Source organism: Agelaius phoeniceus, chromosome 22 (assembly GCF_051311805.1).
Source record: "Agelaius phoeniceus isolate bAgePho1 chromosome 22, bAgePho1.hap1, whole genome shotgun sequence".
Lineage (NCBI taxonomy): Eukaryota > Metazoa > Chordata > Aves > Passeriformes > Icteridae > Agelaius > Agelaius phoeniceus.
In genome coordinates, this window is record NC_135286.1 from 4,372,551 (window position 1) to 4,392,869 (window position 20,319).

The 20,319-nt window shown below is 42.8% G+C and overlaps 1 protein-coding gene across 14 annotated transcripts in view; it reads left to right on the forward strand.

Annotated features, from left to right (window-relative positions):
- RLF (RLF zinc finger) overlaps positions 1-20,246 on the forward strand; it is a 39,758-nt gene extending 19,512 nt beyond the window's left edge. For 2 of the 14 annotated variants that reach the window (XM_054648376.2, XM_077189762.1), the window contains 6 exons: positions 576-708; positions 4,555-4,856; positions 8,031-8,233; positions 10,648-10,784; positions 11,817-11,958; positions 12,150-17,290. In XM_054648376.2, coding sequence (XP_054504351.2) covers positions 4,844-4,856; positions 8,031-8,233; positions 10,648-10,784; positions 11,817-11,958; positions 12,150-16,877 — 5,223 coding nt within the window. In that variant the 5' untranslated portion in view covers positions 576-708; positions 4,555-4,843 and the 3' untranslated portion in view covers positions 16,878-17,290. Of the gene's footprint in view, positions 1-575; positions 709-1,074; positions 1,508-4,554; positions 4,857-8,030; positions 8,234-10,647; positions 10,785-11,816; positions 11,959-12,149; positions 17,291-19,989 lie in introns of those variants that run through there. The other 12 variants (XM_054648374.2, XM_054648375.2, XM_077189765.1 and 9 more) reach the window with 9 other exon arrangements.
- Positions 20,247-20,319: the final 73 nt, after the last annotated feature.

The following is a 20,319-nucleotide window of genomic DNA, read 5'->3' on the forward strand; positions in this document are numbered from 1 at the left end:
CTTCATTTGCAGTAGAAGAAAGTTTTCATCTTAATGGTGGAATATCCCATGGCATTCTTCAGCCAGTGACTGATGGCTCTCATGACTCTCACAGTGGATTGACTGGCTCATCTTTAGTGGAAACACTAAATGTGCAATTTTAGGCTCTTACCATTGTGTTATTCATTTTGAAAATCTACTCTTTCTTCTGAGTTATTCAATAGCATTATATGCTTTGATACAAAATCATCCTTTGTCTTTTATACAATTCCTGTTTTATATATATATATATATATACACACATGTACATGGAGAACCATAAAAATTGCAGAAGAGTTACAACTGCAGAATAGGCTTTTTGATTTAAGCCATGTTAGCCAGCTCAGTCAGAAATTGGAATGTTTTGCAGTAGGATTAGAGAAGTGAAAGGACATTGGACTATTAAAATCCCAATGCAAACTTGTCAAAGCAGTAATGACTGAGAGGAATAGTGTGAAAGCATTAGCATGTAGTGAAATGTTGGGATAGATACTGTAAAATTACATTGGCTTAATTTTTAGCTAAGACTCTTAATGACTTTTTTTTACATTTTATAGGATTCACATGATGCTTTACTGGAATTTGGGAATAACAACCTCCAAATATTGGTGGATATCACAAGGGAAGGGGTATGGAAAAATCCAGTTCTTCTTAAAATTCTATCCCAGCAACCAGTAGAAACTGAGGAAGGTAAGAGTGTGTTTTTAGAGATGATGTGTGGTTGTTCAGAAATTACTTGGGGCAGTTTTGGTGGGTAAGCAGGGACTTGAAGACAGAAGAGTTGCATTTTGAATTGTGTTGTGGGGTAGTATTTATATGTTACTAAATAATATTTATTATGAAACTGTCTCACTGGCATTTTGAATCATGTGTCCAATTGTACAACCAGTGCATCTCTGCTTGGACTGTACTATCCATCAGTTTGAATATTTTGAAACTCCATTTTTAAAAATAATGATTTCTTCTTCGATCATAAAAATACAGAAATTTTTCCTCCTGAGATGCTTTGTTTCTCATAACTCTGTGCTTTTAAATGTTTTCCTGAACTCTTCACAGGGAGGAATTGAGTATGTCCATACTTTTCAGAGGCATAAAAGATTCACGTGGAAGGGCAGTGTGAAGTGTTATTAACTCTAGGTTGGGAGGCACTTTGTGTGTAGACTGTGGAAATAAGATCTTGATTCAGAAACTGCTGAGAGGTGAGGAACAGGAGGTGCTAGTGTCACTTTATGTAATATAGTCTTTCTAATGTCTTTTAATAAATTCTTTCTTTACTCTGAATTTTTTTTCCCATTAGTGGTGCCATTAAGTACTTGTAGCTATTTTATCTATTTCATTAACTGTGCACTAGACTGCAGTTTACCTCTGGTAGTCTAAAGTTAAAAATAATACAGAAGGGAGGAAGAGTTTATTTTAAACTCTTAAAAATTAAGGAGGGAAAAAAAAGTATTTTAAGTTTTCTTCTGTTCTGGCTTTGGGTAGCCTCTCTTTGAGCTGAAGTATGTCAGTGCTTTTAATAAATAAATAGAAACATGTTACAGTTCTTGAGACATATGTTGCTACTTGTGCTAAAAAAACAGCAGCCAGTTTGAACTGCAGTTTTCACTGGCCTTCATGTCAGGTGTTAATAGCATGGCAGAAACATTTGAACAGGTGTGATTTAATATCAGCTGCAAACATTTAGCCCCATTCAGCTGCTCCCTTTTCTCTCACCCCCTCTGATGAGAAGGAGACAAGGGCTGAGTTGAGATAAGAACAATTCACTTGTACACAGCAACGAGATAAGAAAATGAACGGTGACAGCAACAATACCAATACCAAGAGTTTATAAAAGAAGTGATTGCATTCAAAACCACTCTGTTGTGGCCAAAGTGTAGGAGTTCCTCAACCCCCTGCAGCACTGCAGGCTGGGGGCAGTGGCTGGGCAGAAGTGACCTGGGGGTGCTGCTGGACAGCAGCTGGACACGAGCCAGAGCGGCTCCATGTGGCCAGGAAGGCCACGGGCACCTGGCCAGGCTCAGGAGTGCTGCAGGCAGCAGGAGAGCAGCAATGCAGAGAATCAATAAACTCCACAAGCAGATACAGTTATGGCCTGGGTGTGTGTGTCAGCACCCAGCACAAGTGAGACAGCTCTCCTGAAAATTGTGCCCTGAGCTTCAGTCTGACCCACATCTTCATTCACCAAGGTGTTCCATGTTCATTGCACTGCACAGCTTTCCATGCATATTCAACCCTGGCCCTGCCTGTTCTCCCTCCCATGGTAATCAGATCCACGCCCTTCTGGGCATGCCCTGTTTGCTGTGGTGCTTGCACATTTGAACTTTTCTCCTTTGTGCATGCTCCTTTGGTCCCTTGGTGCTTAGTCTGTCGGCCTTGATCAGCTTGGAGATGGAGGAGTCCCTTTATCTGGGCTCTTTGCATCACTTGGTCTTCTCTGGTGTTGTTCTTTATGCAAGAAGCTTCAGAAATTTGCATTTTCCTATGCCCTTTGTATCATGGCAGAGGTTTCTTAAGTAAAAAAGTTAAAATTCAACACATAGTTCTACAGGCTAAACTTTAACTGCTTAATTCATATTGCTAATTGGAGTGAACTCCAGAAATCTCTATTTCAGGAGCAGGGAATTGCTCCTGCCCCTGTACTCAGCAGTGGCTGGGCTGCACCTTGAGTGCTGTGTCCAGTTCTGGGCCCTCAGCTCAGGAGGGACATTGTGGTGTTCAACCATGTCCAGAGAAGGGCAAGGCTGGTGAAGGAGGAGTGCCTGGTGGAGCTGGGGTTGTGTAACCTGGAGAAAAGGGACATTTTCACTCTCCTCAGCTACTGCAGGCTGTAGTCAGATGGAGGTTGGCCTCTTCTCCCAGGCCAGCAGTGACAGGCCAAGAGGCCACAGTCTTAAGCTGCATCAGGGGAATTGTAGGCTGGACATGGGGAAAAAATTCCTCACTGAAAGAGTGATGGGGCACTGGGATGGTCTGCCTAGGGAGGGGATGGAGTCCCAGCCCTGGAGGTGTTGGGGAACAGACTGGAGGTGGCACTCAGTGCCATGGTTTAGTTGATGAGGAGGTGTTAGGTCATAGGTTGGACTTGATGATCTCAAAGGTCTTTTCCAATATCGTTAATTCTGTGGTTCTGTGGCATTCACTGGAGCTCTTCTGCACAGGTGCATTTTTAGGTAGTCTGGAATAGTCCACAGGCACACCTAAACAGTCTGAATGGGACCCAGGAATCCTGTATTAGACAAATGTAACAAAAGCACATTTCTCAAGTAAACTGTTAGACATTTTAAGTAAAGGGTACTTCTGAGAAGTTGAATACCTGCCTAAAATGTTGCTTCTACCATGTGTCTTGCATTTGTGGCAATCTTGGAAACCTTGGTTTGTGTTTCCCCTTGCTCTGAGCAGCTGGAATTAGTCTCTTGGACATGGAGAGTTGTATTGGAGTTGGTATTAAGCAACTATCTCTAGATGTCTACTAAATTAACTTAATCATTTGTTATCTTTAGAATGATATCAAATAAATGCTAATTTCTGTAATAGATTGTAAGTCACTGGTGAGTTACAAGGTTTGTCTTTGCTCTTTCACTTGTGTCACTTCTTTGATCTGTATGATGTTCTGTGCTAGCAGGCTCCATTTGATAGAAATGGGAGGAATCAAAGTGTATTTCCTCAGGTCCCAGAGGGGATGGCAGTTCTGCTTTCAGACTTGGGAGCAGGGGCTGCAGAAGAGGCTCCAGTGCAATGGATTTTCAGTTGCCTTAGTCCAACTGCCATTTTCACCTTCAGTACAACAGCAGCTTCACAAAGTGTCTCTTTCAGTCATCTAAAGCCTAATTTCTTTGAATAGTCTGTATTTCATGCTTTTTGGGGTTTTGTGATGAGTACCTGAGTAGTTTTTGCTTCTGTGAGCCAGCTGTGAGAGTGGCTCGGTGTGCCTAGCTGAAGCTGTGGTTTGTGAACTGGTAATTCATGTTAATGGTCATCAGATGCTTGCTTGAGTGAACAATCCTGAAGGTGTGTCAGGTTCCTGCCTTTCTTGTTTAGAGTTCTATATTTTAATTCTGGCTTTTTTATGCACTGGCCTGGAAAAGGAACTGACATCAAATATTAATATGGTTTGCCAAATTTGTTCCAGCAAAAGTTTCACAGCAGCATTGCAGTGAGTTCTGTTGCTTCTATGGCTGTTAACAAATTGCACTGCCATGTGCTAGGCTGGTGGTTCCTAATTTTTACTGTCAGCTGCTGAGGATGGTTGGTTGGGGCATTAATATTTGCTTGAGCAAAGGGCTTTAACAAAATAACTTCAATTTAGGCCTTTTAGGTGGCTAAACAACACCAGCATCCTGATGGGACCAGCAACCTGATAGTTGATGCTGTGAACAGTTGTGACATCCCATGTCGTTCTGTGCCTCAGGCAGCTTTAATACTGATTCCAAAACTTTAATACTTAAAAAGCTTTAATACTGATTCCAAAACTTTAATATTTAAAAAGCTTTAATACTGATTCCAAAACTTCCCCCACTTTTGCCTTACCAAACCCAGAACCAAGGAGGTTGGGCTCAGCTTGTTGCTGAGTGCAGCAGATGAATTCCAACAACTTGGGATGTCTGTCTTGATGAGAGCTGGTTTGAAGGACAGCTGGGATAACCATGCAACAACTGCTGCTGTATAACACACAGACCTCAGTGCCAGCTGTGCATACTCAACACACCTTACTGCACATCAGCACCGGTCCTTTTGTCCTGTTCCACCGGGGCTTTCAGCAGAAATGCTCACCCACGATGATGATGTTTCTCTGGAATGTTCATCATAGAGACCACAGAGTCTTTTCATGCTTTATAAAGGTTGTATTCATAACATTCTGGTGTAACTTAAATTATCTTTCACTGCAAGTGTTTTGAATGAGTGAGGGATCTCTTATTGTTCCTATTTGGTCCTGGCTTAAGAGAGCTCCTAAAATGTGTGTTGGGTTGGAAACTGCGCTGCCCTTTAGGCCAAAGGGTTTGGGGGGAAGGGTTGCAGGGTGTCTGTGCTGATTTTTTTTTTGTTTTAGTCTTGAGAAGTTTGATAGAGCACTGTGACAGAACACATAACAGCAGGAGAGCTAGGAAGAGAAGGAACAAGAAAATCTGTTCATGGACATGTATGGAAATGTAACAGATTTAGGACTGAGTACAAAATTAGGTTCTCTGAGGGAAAACATCTCTTCTCATTTTGCTGTCTATTCCTCAGTTTCTGTTCCTTTTTCAGGAAAAGAGGAAACTTTCTACTTTAGAGTAAATCTGAGTGCTAGGACAGATGTCTGACTGGTGACTCATTTCTGCATTTTGCTCCTACCATCATCACTTACATCCGCATGATAGAGGAGCTCAGTTTGTCATTTGTCTCCTTTGCAAAGCTCACTACACGCTCGTTTAGGTGTGAAAGAATTGGCTTGAGGGCACAGACCTGCCACCCTTTGTGGGGGAGCATGTGAAAACTGACTGCTCTCAAAGACTGCAGCAAGCTGAGACCCTCTTGTGCATTCTGGCAGAGCTTCCACCTCCATCAAAGTTTCTCATTTGTGCTGGAAGATAAAAGTGTAACTGTTAAACTGGAAGCGTTTCATTTCACTGACTGCAAATAGTCTTAAAATATTCCCCATGTCTTGACTAGCTGGCTCTGACACTGAAGTAAAACTTCATTTAAGCAGTTGCCAAGTGCATGTCTAGCTGTGTAAACAAGAGGAAATCTTAAGAATTCTTAGGGGAGGTTAAAAGAGTATTTTCTTTCTAGTATGTCCTTTACTTCTTTTTTCCAGATCCAGAAGAGGAATATTCTGTGAGCCAGGAGGTGTAGAAATAGGGACTTGGGCACTAAAGCCCACTCCTGCTAGGCCCATGAACAGCAGTTCCACCTGAAGGGGTGGCTGATCTGATGGTGGGTGATCCAGCTTTGTGGGAGTTCTCCCTCAACACTGATCTCCTGGCCATCTGTTGTGGTAGCATCAAATAAGATGAAATATCCATATTGGAGCACTGTTAGCTTTCCTCGATGGGGATTCAAGCCCAGTGTCCTACAGATGCAGTTTTTAAGGAAGACAGGAGCTTGTTTCCTAGCAACTGGAGATCTTACTGCAGGCTGCCTCCTGGTCAGGCAGTTCCTTCTGCTTTATCCATTGAAGTTCCTTTAATGTGAAGTGTCAGCTGGATCAAGAGTTTAATGCTCAGAGGTTTGTCCTGTGAAAAACAGAAACCATTACCATAATTTGAATCTTAAAATGATTCTCTAATGGACCACTAAGCTGACTCCTGCAGAATGCAAGTTTCACTACAGGCCCCTGAAATGAGTTACCTGGCCCCTGAAATGAGTTTTCTGCTCAGGTGCACGTTGTGAGATTTCTCCCAGCTAGTGTAGTGTCTGTTAGAACACACTCTTGTTTGTTTGGGCAATAGTTTTCATGCTTCCTGCACTTCAAATTTCTTGTTATGTGCCATCCTCTCTTTTAGAGGTGTACATACCATTTTGGTTTCTTACCATCCCATCTTGCATAGTAATAATAAGATGCTCACATAGTGGAAGAGCCATTGAACAGAAATATTTTCTTCAGTTGTTAGTCTAAAGCAAGCTTTCTTTTTTGACTAATCCAGAGTCTCTTGCATGCACCAGAGGTAACTGGTTGGCTACAGCTGCTGCAGAGCACCATTCTAGTTTGTGTTTATCAGAATGTCTCATGCATTTCCATGACTTCTTGTACAGTTCATCAGCCAGTTTGTTCCTTGGTTCAAATGCATTACAAGCATGTGTTGAACCATCTCTCTTAATTCACAAGAGTCTTTTGAATGATGTACAGATCTGGAGACTTGTACCAAGGCTTTGTGAAGATATTTATGTGAAGCTGGAAATAGCACCACAGATATTTTGAAGTGTATGATTTGATCATGTTGGTTTTGCACAGCCTGATTTTGGGTAGTGGGGGGGAGGGACATGGAGGTGGCTTCTGGGAGAAGCTGCTGGAAGCTTCCACCATGTCCAGCAGAGCCAGTCCCTGGTGGCTCTGAGGGTGGACATTGGCCAAGGCTGGGCCAATTAGAAATGATGGCAAGGCCTCTGTGATGACAGATTTAAGAAGAAAATCAAAACAAAGTGGGGGCAGTTTGAATTGCAGCTAGAGAAGAGGAGGAGGTGAAAATATGTGAGGGAAACAACGTGGAAACAGCAAGGGCAGTGGAGAAGGAGGGGAGGAGATGCTCCAGGTGCTGGAGCTGAGATTCCTCTGCAGGCTGTGGTGAGACCATGGTGAAACAGCTGTGCCTGCAATCCATGAATCCATGGGGGATGCAGAGATCCACCCACAGCCTGTAGGGATCCATGGGGGAGGCAGAGATCCACCCACAGGGAATGGGGATCCACGGGGGATGCAGAGATCCACCCACAGCCCTGGGGATCCACAGGGGATGCAGAGATCCACCCACAGCCTGTAGGGATCCATGGGGGATGCAGAGATCCACCCACAGGGAATGGGGATCCATGGGGGAGGCAGAGATCCACCCACAGCTCTGGGGATCCATGGGGGATGCAGAGATCCACCCACAGCCTGTAGGGATCCATGGGGATGCAGAGATCCACCCACAGCCTGTAGGGATCCACAGGGGATGCAGAGATCCACCCACAGCCTGTAGGGATCCATGGGGATGCAGAGATCCACCCACAGCCTGTAGGGATCCATGGGGGATGCAGAGATCCACCCACAGCCCCTGGGGATCCATGAGGGAGGCAGAGATCCACCCACAGCCTGTAGGGATCCATGGGGGATGCAGAGATCCACCCACAGCCTGTAGGGATCCACAGGGGATGCAGAGATCACCCACAGCCCTGGGGATCCATGGGGATGCAGAGTCATTTGTCACCATGCCTAGAGTTTCCTAAAATCACAGTCCCTACCCAAATTTGTGCAGAGGTGTGAATGCAGTGAGACAATTTCATTTAGGTGCCATCTGTAAATTGGTCTGTTCTCAAAGGATTTTTTCTTTTCCTAGCTAATAAATTGATTACACGAGAAGGGCCTTCCTTTCTGCAGATGCGAATCAAACATTTGATGAAGTCCAACTGCATCCCCCAAGCCACCTTCTTGTCCAAATTGTGTGCAGATTCTCCAGAAATTGCAAATGTTTCATCTTTTCGCCAAGCCTACATCACATGTGTGTGTTCAATGCTGCCTAATGAAGACTCCATTAAGGAGGTTAGTAACTTATAGTCCCTTTTTAATATATATTTATGAAGCATTTTAGAATTTATTTATGTAGCACTAAGAACTGAAGCTGAAGAGTGAAACTGTTGCAGCAGAGTTCCATAAGAGGAATTCTGAAAGATTCTTTTGAAAGATGAGACAATGTGTGCTCATCCCTTTCCAGGAATTGGATGTGATAGGGCTGGCTAAGTCAGGTGTGGAAGTTAAATTGCTGAGTTCCTACAAATTAAACTTCTTCTATCTATGTCTATAATAATAGCAAATCCATGCACACACAAGTGTATATATGCATCTGTAAGTGCATACTTCTCTAGAGTATGTAAATACATGTGCATTATGTCAATGTCTAACTCTTATGCTCTTCACAATTACTGTTTGTGGCTTATATCCAAGCTGACAGCCTGGTTTGACACACAGGGTTGGTAACACAGAGATGGTTTTGTTCTTGCTGAGCAAAGGAGGCTGGAAGGACACACAGCCAGGACAGGTGACCCCAGCTGACCAAAGGATGGTCCAGACCATGACATCCTGCTCATTGCATACAGTGAGGGGAAGGGGAGGGGGTTGAGAGATGGAATTTGTCCTTTCAAATCTCCATTATGCACAATTGTGCCTTGCTCTCCTGGACGTGCCTGCCCGTGGGTAGCAGTGAATTAATTCCTGCTTTTGCTTTGCCTTTGTGCATGGCTTTTTCTTCACCTATTCTATTGCCTTTACCTACAAGTTTTCTCACTTTTACCCTTCCACTCCTGTCCCTGGTACCTCTGGCTGGGGAGTTGAGCAAGCAGCTATGAGGGGCCTGGGTCCAGCCAGGGTTAAACCATGACAAGGAGACAAATCCCAAGAAGTTCAGGAATGTCTGCTTGAGGTAGAACATATCTGTGTATCAAACCAGGGTGTCAGCTTGGATATAAGCCACAAACAGTAATTATGAAGAGCATTTACTACTAAGACAACATTATGTTTGAATACATTTTTTTTCACTGGATCTATTCTGCTTCACAGAACAGACTGTGTTCTAGCAATGTGTACTTTAAACAGCTGTTGATATTATAAACATTTCAAACTTCTTGCTCATCATGAATAACAATGACAGAGAACAAACAACAGGAAGTTAAACTGATTTTTGCAGACATCTCATTCAGCAGGAAGAGCAGAAGCAGGGATATTAACCCAGTTTCTCATTCAGGCTTGACACTGGAGTTCATTCAGCAATGCCAGCATTTTCTAGGGTCCACTGACTTTTGGTGTTCAACTTGAGACCCAGAAGTGACCTCTTGCAGCAGCCATTTCCAGAGCAATTCACAAGCTGCAAGGCCTTGAGATGTGTCAGTTTGGCATTTGATAAAGTAAAATACAGCAGATTTTGGGGGGAAAGGAAGGAGGAAGTTGTCACTGATTCACCCCTGGCAAGAGAGAAACCTCAGAAAATGATTGAGGTGACAGTGCTTTGATATTTAAGGGAACAGACCCTGGCTAGACCCAGGCCCCTCATAGCTGCTTGCTCAACTCCCCAGCCAGAGGTACCAGGGACAGGAGTGGAAGGGTAAAAGTGAGAAAAGTTGTAGGTAAAGGCAATAGAATAGGTGAAGAAAAAGCCATGCACAAAGGCAAAGCAAAAGCAGGAATTAATTCACTGCTACCCATGGGCAGGCACCTCCAGGAGGGCAAGGCACAATTGTGCATAATAGAGATTTGAAAGGACAAATTCCATCTGTCAACCCACTCCCCTTCCCCTCACTGTGTGCAATGAGCAGGATGTCATGGTCTGGACCATCCTTTGGTCAGCTGGGGTCACCTGTCCTGGCTGTGTGTCCTTCCAGCCTCCTTTGCTCAGCAAGAACAAAACCATCTCTGTGTTACCAACCCTGTGTCCAGCAGAAATCCCAAACACAGCCCCACAGCAGCCAGGAGGAGGAAAATTGACTCTACCCCAGGCAAAATCAGCACTACTCTAAACACTTCTGTTTCTCCATCATGCTTTGAAATGTGCTTGTTCAGAATCAGCACCCAGGGATGAGGAGAACAAGAGCCTGGCTTTTTCACAACTCTTGATCTTCTTAGACCTGGCTTCTAATTTTCAAAAGTAGCACAAGAATCCCTGCAAGTGCAAGAGAGACAGAATGGGAACTTTTAGATAGATGGTTGCCTGCATGCAAGTATTCAGCTAAGCTGCCCAAAGTGGAAGGTTGTCCCAAAGAAAAGTGATATTGGGAAGGGATCAGAACTAACAGGTGAATTTCTCATACCATTTTGTAGCTGAGAGGTGTGGCATGATCTCTGGGTACAGGAGATGTAATGTTTTGTTTGTGAGACTTTGATTTAGTAAATGTGCATTTCTTTTATAAACATAAACATATTTGAGAATAAAGTGCCTTTTCTTTTTAATTTTCTTTTTCTTTAAGATTGCAAAGGTGGATTGCAAAGAGGTACTAGACATCATATGTAATCTGGAATCTGAGGGACAAGAAAATACTGCATTTATTCTTTGTACAACATATCTTACCCATCAGCTTCAAACAGCAAATGTGTATTGCTCTTGGTAAGTGTAAGCTGCTTCTGCTACCTGCTCCTCACTAGCTAGAATTGAGTGAATATAGTACAAAAATATGTAGAGAAGGTGAATTTATCCTTTACTTGAGAAGTGCATCAGACTGAAGCTCTTCCTAGATAATTACTTATTTTGTCACAAGTTGCTGTGCTAATAGAGCAGTTAGGCAAAAGTAAAGTTTAAAGAATTTCAAACTGAAACAGCCCTCAGACTGTTGGCATAAACACTGGTGCTTCTGTGAGGTGTGGATCTGTCACTGGTGCTGCCTCAGTGCTCTCAGGGTTTAAACCCCTGGCTTTGTGCTTCCACAGAGTATTGTCTGTTCTTCCCTGGGAATTCTTGGCCCCATGAAAGTCTGGTGCATTTTTTTGACCTGTTCCACGGAGATGTCAGTATTAGGAATGAGCAGAAGCAACACTCTGTTGCTTCTCTCCACTTCCCCTCCACGAGGCTTTTTTATATTTTTATAATTTCTGTAACTCCAAGAATTCTCAAGTTCCAGCTACCTTCCCTGGGGATGAGATGGAAGAATGAATTCTTCTGCCTAATAGGAATGCTGACATTGTAGAGATGTATAAATTTAAGTTCTAGTGGTGCACCTAGCAGTCCTTTTACAGCTGCTTGCTTCTTGGAAGAGAAGTGGCAACTTTGTGTTGTGATTCACCTTACCCATTTTAAATTGCCATGTGAGAGGTAAAGACTCTTGAAATGTGGAACTGGGTTTATTTTGTCTGGAAAGGAAGTCTGCAGTTGCAGATGTGTGCATTAAGTGAGCTGAATCCCAGTGTGTTTCCCCTGTAAGGATCAGGAGATGCACTGGGGTTTGGTCTGGTGCTGCAGTGGAGCACATGAGCAGTTCTCTGCACTGCCACTTGGAGATCAGGACCTCATTGAAGTGGGTGCTGTCCTTGAATAGCACTTAAATTAAATTTTTCTTGGTGGCAGCTCTGAACTGACACACTGTGAGTGCACAGATTGTGTGTATTTGCAATGTTCTTACATTCTGCTTTCAACTCTTCCCAGGGAACTGACACTTTTCTGGAGCAAACTGCAGAGAAGAATAGATCCTTCCTTGGATTCCTTTTTGGAGAGATGTCGTCAGTTTGGCATCATTGCCAAGACACTACAGCATCTCTTTTTCTTGATAAGAGTCATACAATCTGAAGTAAGTAACAGTCCTGAGTCTTTGGACACAGCTAGAGCTGTCTACATGAATTTATTGTTTTCTGCATAATTCTACTGAACTGAAAAAAAAATATAGCTTATTTCATTAATAATATTAATCAAATTAATAATCATACTTTCTGATTCTGCCTAAGAACATACTAATAAAAATCTTCTGTTTTCTTCAAACAGGCAGAGGAAGCAGGACTTGCTGTGTCTGTGTTGTTGTGTGTGAGAGCCCTTCAGATCAGATCCAACGGAAGCGATGAAATGAAGACATCAGTGTGCAAAACAATTGCTTGCCTTTTACCAGAAGACCTTGAAGTTAGAAGAGCCTGTCAGCTCACAGAGTTCTTACTTGAGCCAACTTTGAGTGGATTTAATGCCTTGGAAGAGCTCTATATGCAGCCAGACCAAAAATTTGATGAAGAAAACGCACTGGTCCCAAACTCACTCCGCTGTGAACTGCTGTTAGCTTTGAAAGCATATTGGCCATTTGATCCTGAATTTTGGGACTGGAAGACTTTGAAGAGGCATTGTCTTAAACTATTAGGGAAGGTAGCTTCTGATTCTGAGGATGACACAGGTTGTCATATGTCACTCAATGAAACCGACATGTTAGAAACTTTCTTTAGTGACTATGATGAGACAAAAGAACATAAATATTATGATGGCAAAGACACAATGAGCCACCCTAAGGAAAAAGCAAGAGTAAAAAAACCAATTGGTTCTTCAGAAAGATACCAGAGATGGCTTCAATACAAGTTTTTTTGTGTGCTCTGCAAAAGGGAGTGTATAGAGGCCAGAATACTGCATCATTCTAAGATGCACATGGAAGATGGTATTTATACATGTCCTGTTTGCACAAAAAAGTTCAAGAGAAAGGAATTTTTTGTACCACACGTCATGGAACATGTTAAAATGCCACCTAGCAGAACACACAGACCTAAAAAGAAAATAATTCTGAAAAAAGAGAGATCACCACAAAAGGCAACAGCTTCCAGCAGCCCACCCCCAGTGTTTCCAGAAAGGTCACACCAGACGCAGCTCCCTGAAAGCTTTGATGATGACACAGAGGAATATGTCACATTCAGCCAACTGGAAAACTGCCAGCTGCAAGACAGAGACATCTACCCCTGCCCTGGGACAGATTGTTCTAGAGTATTTAAACAGTTTAAATACCTGAGCGTCCATCTGAAAGCTGAGCACCAAAACAACGACGAGAACGCCAAGCACTACCTGGACATGAAGAACAGGAGGGAGAAGTGCGCGTTCTGCCGCCGCCACTTCATGACCTCCTTCCACCTGCGGGAGCACGAGCGCGTGCACTGCGGGCCCCAGCCCTACATGTGCGTGTCCATGGACTGCTACGCCAGGTTTGGCTCTGTCAACGAGCTGCTCAACCACAAACAGACCCACGAGGATCTTCGCTACAAATGTGAGCTCAATGGCTGCAACATCGTTTTCAGTGACCTAGGGCAGCTTTACCATCACGAGGCGCAGCACTTCAGGGATGCCTCCTACACTTGTAATTATTTTGGTTGTAAGAAGTTTTATTATTCAAAGACTGAGTTTCAAAATCACCTTGCGGCACATGATATTAAAGTGTCCAATGGGGAAGGGAAGCAAACGCTGAACCTTGAAGGGTTGGTTTCAGAAGAGAAATCCAGTTATCTTCCAGAGTCTCAGCTGCTTGAACAATCGGAAAATTCCAATCTGAATGATAACTTGGATCCCTCAGGCTCTCAGGAAATTCCACAGGTGAAGGAAGAATCTCTCTCTGACAGTGAAGATCTCAACAGTGAAAGTAATTGCAGCCTGCATTGTGGGAAGCACAGGGCAGATGCTGCAGCAAGCCAAGGTCAGACATCCCCACAGCTGCTTGGAACAGTAGCTCACAACCAGTCAATTCCAGGTTTTGTTGTGTCCCAGGAAGGAGTCTTCCATCCAGCAAATATGAAAGACCAGTGTTCCAATGTGGCAGTTTGCTTTGATGAAAAAAATCTTTCCTGTGGTTTTGAAGGCTGCTGTTCCACCCACAAAAATTCCAGAAGTATGCAAAAGCACCTTCGAAGGGTCCATCCATACAACTTTAAAGGTAAAAGAAACATGGAAATGAAAACTAAATACTTTCTTGATCTGTTGAATGATGCTCAGGACAGTAAATCCCCTACAGATATGAGTCCAGAGTTAGGCCATAATTCTGATACAAACGCTGACTCTCCAGAAAGTGTGTGCTGTGCTGTAGATGCTAAAGGAAGCAGTGGCCTGAGGGAAGAAACTTGTCCTTCTTCCCCAGAAACATCTTTTTATGACAGCTCTAAAGAACTAGATATTGAAGATAACATGTTGGAACTAATGTTAGGCTTAAAACATCTAAGCTTAAAAAATAACATTCAGAATTCTTCAAGACAGAAATCTTTCCTGGGCTATTCATCTAGGGATGCCAAGTGCCCTGAGTCAGTTGATGAAGCTACCTCAAAATTTCACCTTCAAGATCAAGAAGATAATTTACCCAGCCAGTACCTTACTCAGCTGGCAGCTAAACCATTTTTCTGTGAATGTCATGGATGTACATGTGAGTTTGTGACCAGAGAAGCTCTCTTGATGCATTATGTTAAAAAGCATAACTATTCAAAGGAAATGGTTCTTCAGCTAAATATGTTCCAGCATCGGTATTCACCTTTCAAGTGTCATATTTGCCAAAGATCTTTTACAAGAAAAACACATCTTCGAATTCACTATAGAAACAAACACCAAATTGGCTGTCAGAGGGTGGCTCACAAGGTGTGTCCTGGTGAAAAATATGATCATGTGGGTTTGTGTACAGAGGACATGCATAAGAACAGCACTGCTCCAGTGCCTGCCTGTGCAAACAGCGTTGGGTTCTCTGGACATTCGGACTCTGAACAGCTGTGTCACCCAAAAAAGGAAGACTGCTGCTCTGAGACTGATTTGGAGTCCAATGAAGAGACAGACAATGATGTAACAAGAAAAACATCAAACATAACTTCTCTGGACAGTCATAGGGAAGAACTGGAAGCAAGGCAGGGAAGAGGAAGCAAAAGAACAGTTGCTAAAGGAAACTTATGTTACATATTGCATAAGTACCACAAACCATTTCATTGTATACATAAAAGCTGCAACTCGGCATTCACAAACCAGAAAGGTTTGATTCGCCACTACAGAACTGTTCACCAGTATAACAAGGAACAGCTCTGCCTAGAAAAAGACAAAGCAAGAACAAAAAGGGAACTTGTCAAATGTAAAAAAATATTTGCATGCAAACACAAAGAGTGTGGTAAGCGTTTTCTGTGTTCTAAAGCTCTTGCTAAACATTGTAGTGACTTCCACAATGAAATCTTAGAGGATCAAAAACTGCTTTCTGAAGCTGAGTCTGCCAGATTTGCTTGTAACCAAGCACACTGCCATGCTGTATTTTATACATTTAATAAGCTTAAACAGCACCTAATAGAAGAGCACGCCAATGAAGAAAAATTAAACAAAGATTTTGAAATCCATTGTGACCTTAATGGCTGCAATCGAATTTTCACAAATTACAGTCACTATTCTCAACATGTATATTTCAGACACAGTGAATATTATGACAGTCTCTTTGGAAATCACAAAGAGGAGGAAGATGATGAAGATAAAGATAAAAATGAGCAGAATTGTTTGAAAGACAGCTTTGGCACAAGCAAGCAGAATGGGAAGCAATTAAAAGAAAAAGCTAAAAGAATTAACAGAAGCAGGGAAAAGCATTTGCTAAATTTCAAAACAAAAGAGGAAGCCCTACAAATGTGCAAAGAGAAGTCCAACCAGACCCAGTACCCCTGCATGGTGCAGGGCTGCCTGTCTGTGGTCAAGCTGGAGAGCAGCATCGTCAGGCACTACAAGCGCACGCACCAGATGACCAACATGTACATCGAGCAGCGCCTCCAGAAACTCGTGCTCTGTGTCAAATGTGGCATCATGATTGAAAAGCAGTCTTGCTCTGACACAGCTGCAGACTTGGATAAAAAAGGTGTGGAAGGTAACGAGGATAAATCAGGTAATTCTGAGCCTGTGCAGGAGAGTGGCAATGCCATTGTTCCAAACCCTGCATGTGATCCTCCAGATGGGAGTAACGAAGACCAAAACCAATGTTCAGCGAGTGGTGTGAGTTGTGATGCCAGTGCCTTTGTGTACTCAGGCACTTTAAAATATAACCACAGTTCGAAGAACACCTGTTTTGAGGAGCCTGACAACAGGGAGGTAACTGTGTGCAAAACTGAAGATCTTTCTGAAAGCAGTGAAAGAGAGAACAGCTCTTCTTTGTCCAGTTTACAATTAGAGATGCCAAGAGAGAAAGACCCAGAAGGATGTCAACATAGTGCTGTTAATCAGAATGCAAAAAGAAATGTACTTTGTGCTACAAAAGACAAATTTCAAAAGCCTCCTGTGTCCAAACCGTTTGATTTAAAGACATATAAACCAATGGGATTTGAGTCTTCATTTTTAAAATTTATTCAGGAGAGTGAGGGAAAAGACGATGATGACGATGATGATTGTGATGAGGTCGTAGAATGGGAGTCTCCTGAGCAGTTGCCAGTAGATGAAATGTTGCAAAAAGAGGGAGACAGTCAAGGGAATACACCAGTAAACAACTTTGTAAGTGATGAAAATGTAATCATAACCCCAAATAATGCTGGGCAGCTAACAGAGATCCAGCCCTTGCTGTCAGAGTCCTCCTCTGCCCCTTCTCTAGAAAATCTGAGGGCGATCTTGGACAAGGCCCTAACGGACTGTGGAGACCTTGCCTTAAAACAGCTGCATTACTTACGACCAGTAGTAGTTCTTGAAAGATCCAAGTTTTCCACACCTCTCATAGATTTATTTCCAACAAAAAAGGCAGATGAGCTGTGTGTAGGAAGTACATAAGTAGCTTTGCTTAGAGCAGGTAGCCTCTGCTACTGCTGTACGGGGAGAACTTCAAACTAGAACAGTAATTGTTACAGTACACAATTTTTAGGTTAGTTTTGACTGTTTAATTCCATGAATGTATAATATCTGTCAAAAGTAATGGCCAAGTTAATTTAGCTCCCCATTTTTTTCAATGAACAATGCTGATTTTGGTGCTATTTAACACATCAGAATACTGGGGGCTTCCTCTTGAAGAGTAAATGTGCATGATTGTATATGGAAAAAGTACTGGGGTACCAGGGTTTGGGGGGCGATGGAGTTATTACTTGACTTGAATGTGCACCCCAGGGTGCTTTGTGTAACATATTGTACACTACAGCATCTTATATTTTTTGAGTTATGAGTTTCAATAAATTACAGTTTTTCACCCATTTGTTTACTGTACAGTAAATCTTTAATGTGCTTTACTTGTAATTGAGTTTGGGACCATTCTGAGTGCATTGGACGGTGTTGCTTAAGTTTTATGCATTTGTAGATAATTTATCAGACTGATAAAACAGATACAGAAAAGTAAAGTATTACATTTTATTTTACAACATTCTCCGTGCTTTATTCAGACTTGAAAGAACTATAATTAGCCCAGGCTTACTAATTACACTTCTGCATGAGAAAGTCCTTGTTCCTTTGAAGGCAGAGGTGTTTTCTGAGACTGTCTGGCACCACCTGAGTGTGTGATGAGTGTTGTTGTCAGACTTGCAAGCAGGTTGTGTCACATGAAAGTACCAGAATACATCTGGAGTTCCCTGGTTTTGCTTTTTGAACAATGAATGAAACCTGGCTGGAAGATTCAGCAGAAGGATCAGCCGCCATTTGAAGCTCTGTTTCTTGCTCTGTATTTCATTTCTTCCTACATCACAAGGCCCAGAATCACTGTCCCCTATGGGGATTCTAATGAGCAAGCAGCAATCACAGCTTCTTACTGACTGAGGGCTTGGGTGTTGTTGGGGCTTCTGGGGTTTTATACTGTGACCTGAAAAGCAGCACTGGAAAGGAAATGGAAAAAACTTCAGGAATGTTTAAGAGCATGAGGATTGGCTGGGTGCAGGAATGATGGCAGCTATCAAACAGTGAACTGTGGTATGACCAAAATGAGGCAGAAATGGCATCTTCATACTACATTTAGGAAAATAAAGTTATTTGGGCATCCTTAAAAGTTAGGTTAAAAATCATAAACCAGTTTAGAAGTGTAGCTTACTGCCTAGCCTTCCATGTCATTTTCTCTCTAAACTCTAAGCTTCTTTTAATGAAAGAAATATAGTGCATCAATCTTCTCACAAAGTTGTAAAAATGGAAGTAAGCAGTGTCACAGGGTTAAATTCTGAAACATCATCAGACAGCCTTCAATGTGTTCCAAAGAAATAATGAAATACCTTTTAATGTCAAGTTTGAGTCATGTTTGAACATACTTGAAGCTTCAAGATCTCAAACCAGGAGAAGAGACGAACAGCAAACTTGACAGAGATGTGATGGCTGCTTCAGGTATTGGGCCAGCCCTGTCACCCTCTCAGGGTCTGAGATCCAAGAGAAGAACCTGTCCCTTTGTGGCCAGCATGAACAGTCAAATCTGCCACCCTGTCACCCTCTCAGGGTCTGAGATCCCAGAGAAGAACCTGTCCCTTTGTGGCCAGCATGAACAGTCAAATCTGCCACCCTGTCACCCTCTCAGGCTCTGAGATCCCAGAGAAGAGCCTGTCCCTTTGTGGCCAGCATGAACAGTCAATTCTTAGAGGTTCAGAGACTTCAGTTTCAAGTCAAGCAGCTGCATTTCCCACAGAACAAGTTGCATGTGAAGCTCATTCAGATGTGATTCTGCTTTTGCCAAATGAGTTCCTGTGTGCCTGCAAAGCACCCACAGGGCAGACTGTGCTCACTGCCCCTCTGGTGTCACAGGGCCTGTTGAGTAGGGTCCTGCCCCTTCCACAGGCTGGGATCTACCACAGGACAAGACAGACAGCAGTCATTTCTGTTTGCCAGGTATGGGACAAGTCCTGCAACATTCCTCAGTCCAAGAGCTGCATTTAGAAAATGGTTGAGTTGCTTTGGGCTGCACAAAAGAGGCTTGGAGGCATTTTCCTGTCATGATGTGGCACTCCATGCACTGCCAGGACTTTTAGTAATGTGGGCTCATAGGGTGTTCATACTTCAGCTAAAAGATACCAGTACAGCACTGGTCAGCTTCTTCCTCCTTACAAAAATTATATCTTGCCCATTTCAGAGACTGTCAGTGGGTTTCAGTCTTTGAACTCCATCATCTACAAAATGCACAACTGTCTCAATGAGGTAATAGGTATCACACCATCAAAAATGTACAGCTTGAACCTACATCTTTATCCTAATTTCCTCTTGGGCTTTTTTATTTAATCTAATTGCCTGGCATAGATGGGTATTGGAGAAGGAGGCCACAAAAGGGTAACTGTTTGAAGAGTTTTTACTGTCTATTTCTGTTTTCATGCCATGAGGTAGGCCATCCTTTTCCCTCCCAAGTGCTACCAGAATTTGTCTTACAAATGATGTAACATTTCCAGCTTCTTGCTTTCAAGCATATGGGAGAAACTTTGTTCTGCAGTAAAGGAACACCATTACATTGACTTTCCAAAAAAAAATTCTTAATGTGAAGAGCAGATACCTCAGAAAACACAGCTCATAGGGAATAATGCTTCCATTTTAAAAATTGTCTTGAAGTGTGTGGATTTTATGGGACAAAAACATGTTGTGGGCTGTCCTGCTGCATCCGTGGGTAGTGAAAAGCTGTAAATACCTTTACAATGAGAGACATTCCAGACTGACCTCTCTCTTTCCAGCAGAGCTCTCAGCAGGGATATATTAGGTTACAGAAAATGCTGGGCTTCGATATATTTGACAGGTAATTCTTCTATATAGTTAAAAAAGGTAACTGATAGCTAATGAGAACATTAAGTTGGCATTATTTTATTAAAAATTAATGACTAAAAATCCACAGGCATTTTCTGTTATACTTTAGACCAGTAGAAATTAGATAAATTACTGATACTAAAATGCCCTATCTAGAAGTGGCTCAATGTTAACACATCTCTTACTGCATCTTTGTCAGGTTCCACAGTCCCTGTGCTCTGCAGGGCACGCTTGTCCCCGGGCAGCCCCGTGCTGTCTTCACCGAGCATTACACCGGCCAAATCTGAAGTTTCGGCTTGAATAAACCAGCAAGTCCTGCAGCAGTGTTAATTTCTGTACTTCTCTTAGCGTTTCTCTAAAAGGTTTTGGACAAGTACAAAAGAGGCTTTATAGGCGTTATTGTGCGCGGTCTAAGTAACTTATACTGAAGAAATATAATTTAAACACCTGCCCAGATCCTCGCCGTGCTGCCCCCCACACGCGCTTCACTGGGGTGGCCGGGCAAGAGCCGTGACGGACGGAGCTGAGC